General features: G+C 34.2%; 1 protein-coding gene across 1 annotated transcript in view; it reads right to left on the reverse strand.

Annotated features, from left to right (window-relative positions):
- The window catches only part of LOC106681371 (aldehyde dehydrogenase 1A1), a 26,065-nt gene that overhangs the window by 10,783 nt on the left and 10,605 nt on the right, over positions 1–4,677 (reverse strand). The window contains exons 6-8 of the mRNA XM_014421647.3: positions 3,421–3,534; positions 3,238–3,340; positions 1,404–1,588 (exon numbers count right to left, since the gene is read on the reverse strand). Coding sequence (XP_014277133.1) covers positions 1,404–1,588; positions 3,238–3,340; positions 3,421–3,534 — 402 coding nt within the window. The remainder of the gene's footprint in view (positions 1–1,403; positions 1,589–3,237; positions 3,341–3,420; positions 3,535–4,677) is intronic.

The raw sequence follows: 4,677 nt of genomic DNA on the forward strand, positions 1-4,677 counted from the left end.
AAATATAAGTGAAAAGAAAATTATTTACAAATGAAAAAAATAAAAAAAGTAATAATATAATATAGAAAACGATAAGAATATTTGAAAAATACATAAACTATCAGGTTAAAGATGAACAGGAGACGGAATAACATGTAAAAATAGAAAAGCAGATATGAGAAAACAAAATGTAAAATACTAAAAGACGGAAAATAAAGAAGTTAATTGAGATTAAATAAAGGTTGAGAAAAGATAAATAATAATAAAGCACTGGATTAGTGTCGATTATGCTCGGTGGTGCTGGAATCAATCCAACATATTACTGGAGAATGTGGAGTGCTGGCTGGTACTGAATATTTGCAGAGGCACAAAAATGTGGCCAAAATTTTGCATCAAGCTCTGGCTGTGAAGTACAACCTAATTGAAGATAAGAGCCCTTATTACAAGTACCACCCAAATAGACTCCTCCAAAAAGGTTCTCTCAGGCTATATTGGGATGAGTCAATTATTACAGACCATACAGTACGCCATAATAAGCCTGGCATCCTCCTTATAGACCTAAGAAAAAAGAAAGCGGAACTTATTGATGTTGGGATCCCAAACGATAATAATATAAGCTCAACTGTGGGAGAAAAACTGAGGAAATACCAGGAATTGGCGATATAATTGAAAGAAATATATAAATTGCAAGATGTTACCACTCCATTCATAATATCAGGGAATGGTCTCATACCAAAATCAACAGTGGCAGGCATGAATGGTCTGTGAGTGTCTATAGACGAGCTAAGAGAGGCTCAACAGTTAGTTCTCTAAGACACTGCACGTATAGTGCGAACATTTTTAAACATTTGAATCAAAGGAAAAATAAATAAAAATATGAAGGTGGTTGGATTTCTAGCCCCCCACCTCAGATATCCAACCCACAAAAGCGAGAAATACAGATAATAATAATAAATAAGTGAAGAACAAATCAGAGCAAAAAGTAAGCAAGAACAAATCCACTTCAAATGTTCCAGTTGAAAGATTTTGAAGCAGTGAAGAAATATCGGAGGTATACAGGGTGGAAGGGAGAAGACCGTTTAACGGTTTTATTTTAAATACGCGAAATACAAGGAAGAAATATAAAAATATGATAATGATAACTATAAGAATTATCTAATTTAGAAAAACGGAATATAAATGAAATGATAGAATACGTAACTAATAATATATACCGATAGAAACACCATTAATGATATTGTGTTTTAGTTTTTTTGTATCTTTTTAGCGCTGATGAAGCTCTCCATAGTGGGGCGAAACGTCGGGAAATAAATAGTTGTTAACTATTTTTTGTTTTATTTAGACCGCATCCCCGATCATCTTCTTCATAATTAAACTGACATACAATATTATGTTATTTATGCAGTAAATAAAGATATACTTAACTGTGGTCCTTGTTGAACACCATCTTTAAATGGATCTCCGACGACTCTAGCTTTAGCTTTTTCAGCAGCCTTCTTCACAAACTGATCATATATTTTTTCATGGACGTAAGTTCTAGAACCAGCGCAGCAGTTTTGGCCATGATTAGAAAATATTGCGTCGTGAGCGATGTTAACAGCTTCATCAACTGCCAATTAGAACAACATAGTAAAATATATGCACATATATATGTCATGAAACCAGACTGTGCGTGTCTGTTTCCACTCTTATACTAAATATACCAATTCATTACCATATCTGGAATATGAAGATGCACATAGAGTTGACATTGGTGTTTCCACTTATGAAGTATGTGTGGAATGTGGTGTTTAACAAAAATTGGGGCACTAAAGTGGTTTAAAATAATTATTTAGATGTACATGTGGATGTGTGTATGTATATATTTATATGTGGGTGTATCAGTGTTGCCGATTCGCGGGTATTTACCCGGTTTTCGAGATTTTTCTCCTAAGCGGGTAATTGTTGGGGATTGGTTATTTCGGGTAAAATGGATTTACGTTATATATAGGCGTGATAGTGCAGTGACACACTAGTCCTTCGTCTAGCTTCTCTTAGTTAATCATTTGAGACTTTTTATTACCAGTGCTACATTACTGTCACGAAAGTAAAACTATTGTGAGAGTTAATGCTGTCATGAATGTAAATATCAAATAGCTACACCATGTTATTGCCGCAATACCGGAAAGTGTACGGTAATTCACTATCAAGGCATGTACATGTGATCGTTAACGTCACAGTTGCTTCATTGACATTATTTGAACTATCAACTATCGCGCCAGAGCTAGTGCGACAGTACAATCATGACTGTAACAATCCTACGAGTTACAGTTATAAAAATTCTCCAAGAGCTTGTTACGTTTCAAAGTGTACATAGCCCCTTTTAAATTTTGGTTTCTCAGTTATTAATTGGGTATTGAAGTTGTGAGATACTCTATATCTAGGTATCTTGGTTATTAATTGGGTTTTGAAGTTGTGAGGTACTCTACATGTTGGTATCTCAGTTATTAATTGGGTTTTGAAGTTGTGAGGTACTCTACATCTTGGTATCTCAGTTATTAATTGGGTTTTGAAGTTGTGAGGTACTCTACGTCTTGGTATCTCAGTTATTAATTGGATTTTGAAGTTGTGAGGTACTCTATATCTAGGTATCTCGGTTATTAATTGGGTTTTGATGTTGTGAGGTACTGTACATCTTGGTATCTCAGTTATTTACGGTACTCTAACAAGTAACTAGCTAGATAAATATCTCTATCATCCATCCTCACTAAAGATTGAAAAAAATCAAAAAATGTTAACTAGCCCCTTCATCTATTTATTCCTTCAGTTATGTTTTTAAATAATGTTCAATTATAAGCAACAAATAAAAATAATATTAATTGAATTGTAAATAAATTAAGTAGCTTTTATAGTTAGTATTGTTGATGTAGTTAGTAGTCCGGATAGCAGAGATGAATAAAAATTAGCTGCAGTTAAAACTCATAGCTAAGGTTGCCATGGATACGATCCTTATTTATTAATGAATCATTGATAAATAAATATCGTTTCTATAGCTAATTTTTGTCCATCTCTGCCGGATTGTAATCTCAAAAGAGGTGATATTATAATGGTTGATGTGAATAAAAAAGATATTATAAAGACCCAATCGATTATTAAACAAGATAACCCTTATCAGTAGTTCATTAATGATCATTCCAGTGAAGTTAAAAATTTATAAAATTTTCATTTGCAAATATATATTTAAAAAATGCATACATTACCAAAAATCCTAGTACTTACTATCAACATCATCAAAGACAACGAGTGGACTCTTTCCACCCAATTCCAGAGATATTCTTTTAAGATTTGAAGTTGCGGCTGCTTTCATTATGATATGGCCAACCTTTTACAAAATAGTGTCAATAAATATTTTATAATAATAAATTATCAAATTATCAAGTCGGAATCAAAAGTTATATTTACCTCTGTGGAACCAGTGAATGTAACTTTAGCAATGGCCGGGTGATTGGCGATCGCAGCGCCGGCTGTAGGCCCGTAGCCTGGTAATATATTTACAACTCCTGCTGGGAAACCCGCCTGTGGAAAATTTATTTCTTATTAAATAAACTTGCGAAGGTGCCTCTACACGTTTGCCAAACTTAAGCTTTTTCGTGCATGCGCAAGCGTATAGGTTATTTTGATTGGCTGGTATATGTTGGTCTTTGAATTTGTGACGAACCCATTTAATGTTGGTGTTTGGGAACAAATCATTGGGCACTTGTGCTGCAACCACACGTTTGTGTTGAGTTAGCCTTTTTTTAGAACTGGCAACAGATAAATATTTGTGCTCTCTGTGTTTTAATTAATTAAAGAATTTCCCCGATCTTCATATTTAATAATTAACTTTTAATTATTTCATTTTAAGATTGTATATTCTTAAATTCTATTAATTGAATGTAATGTAATGAGTAGTTCACTGGAAAGGCAAAAAACTCCAAGGACCCAGGTTTAAATCCGGCTTGTATAATTATTTACTGTTTCACTGTAGGCATGAGATAGCACTGTGGGTTTAGGAGCCCTTTGGTAGAGTCTCGTTCTAAAGACGTAACATGACACACATTCATAACGAACTACAGTTAGAAACTGTACAACAACACATCACACGGAGACACATTAAATTCTTCGACAGTTTCCCTGCTTCCTTCAATCCAGTATTCCAGTCTATCACTCCATCCCCCCTTCCTGCGAGGTGGCAGGGCAGGAAAGGTCCCAAAAACCCTATCAACATCACCTCATAACTCCATCTTCTGATGCACCCCAACCCCCTCCCTCACACTTCTTTTCGACTTCTGACTGCTTTTCTTATTATTTCACCATTATCTATCGTCTTTATTAATTAATGTTTTTTATTTTTATCTTATATGCGATACAACACGAGGAGACCCCTCACCTCCGGACTTAAAATAGATCCTTTTTTTAGAATGGATAGCTCATATATGATATTAAACATAACAGGTAACCTTAAAATACCAAAGGTAGTAAAAGATAAGACACAACACGAATTACTTTTCTTTTTCACAGTAATGCACTTACTAATTCACTTTTTATTTCTGTTTTAGAGGGTTAGGAAAAAAAACAAAAAAAACTCGTTAAGTAGGCACGCTTAGTTGGATAAACATCTGGCGGTCAAATGTGATTCTAACCAAATCTCCTCTTTGCACAACCGTTGGTTTCGTAACG

The sequence above is a fragment of the Halyomorpha halys genome, unplaced genomic scaffold (genome assembly GCF_000696795.3).
Source record: "Halyomorpha halys isolate HHAL.00 unplaced genomic scaffold, Hhal_1.1 Scaffold331.1, whole genome shotgun sequence".
Taxonomy (NCBI): Eukaryota; Metazoa; Arthropoda; class Insecta; order Hemiptera; family Pentatomidae; genus Halyomorpha; species Halyomorpha halys.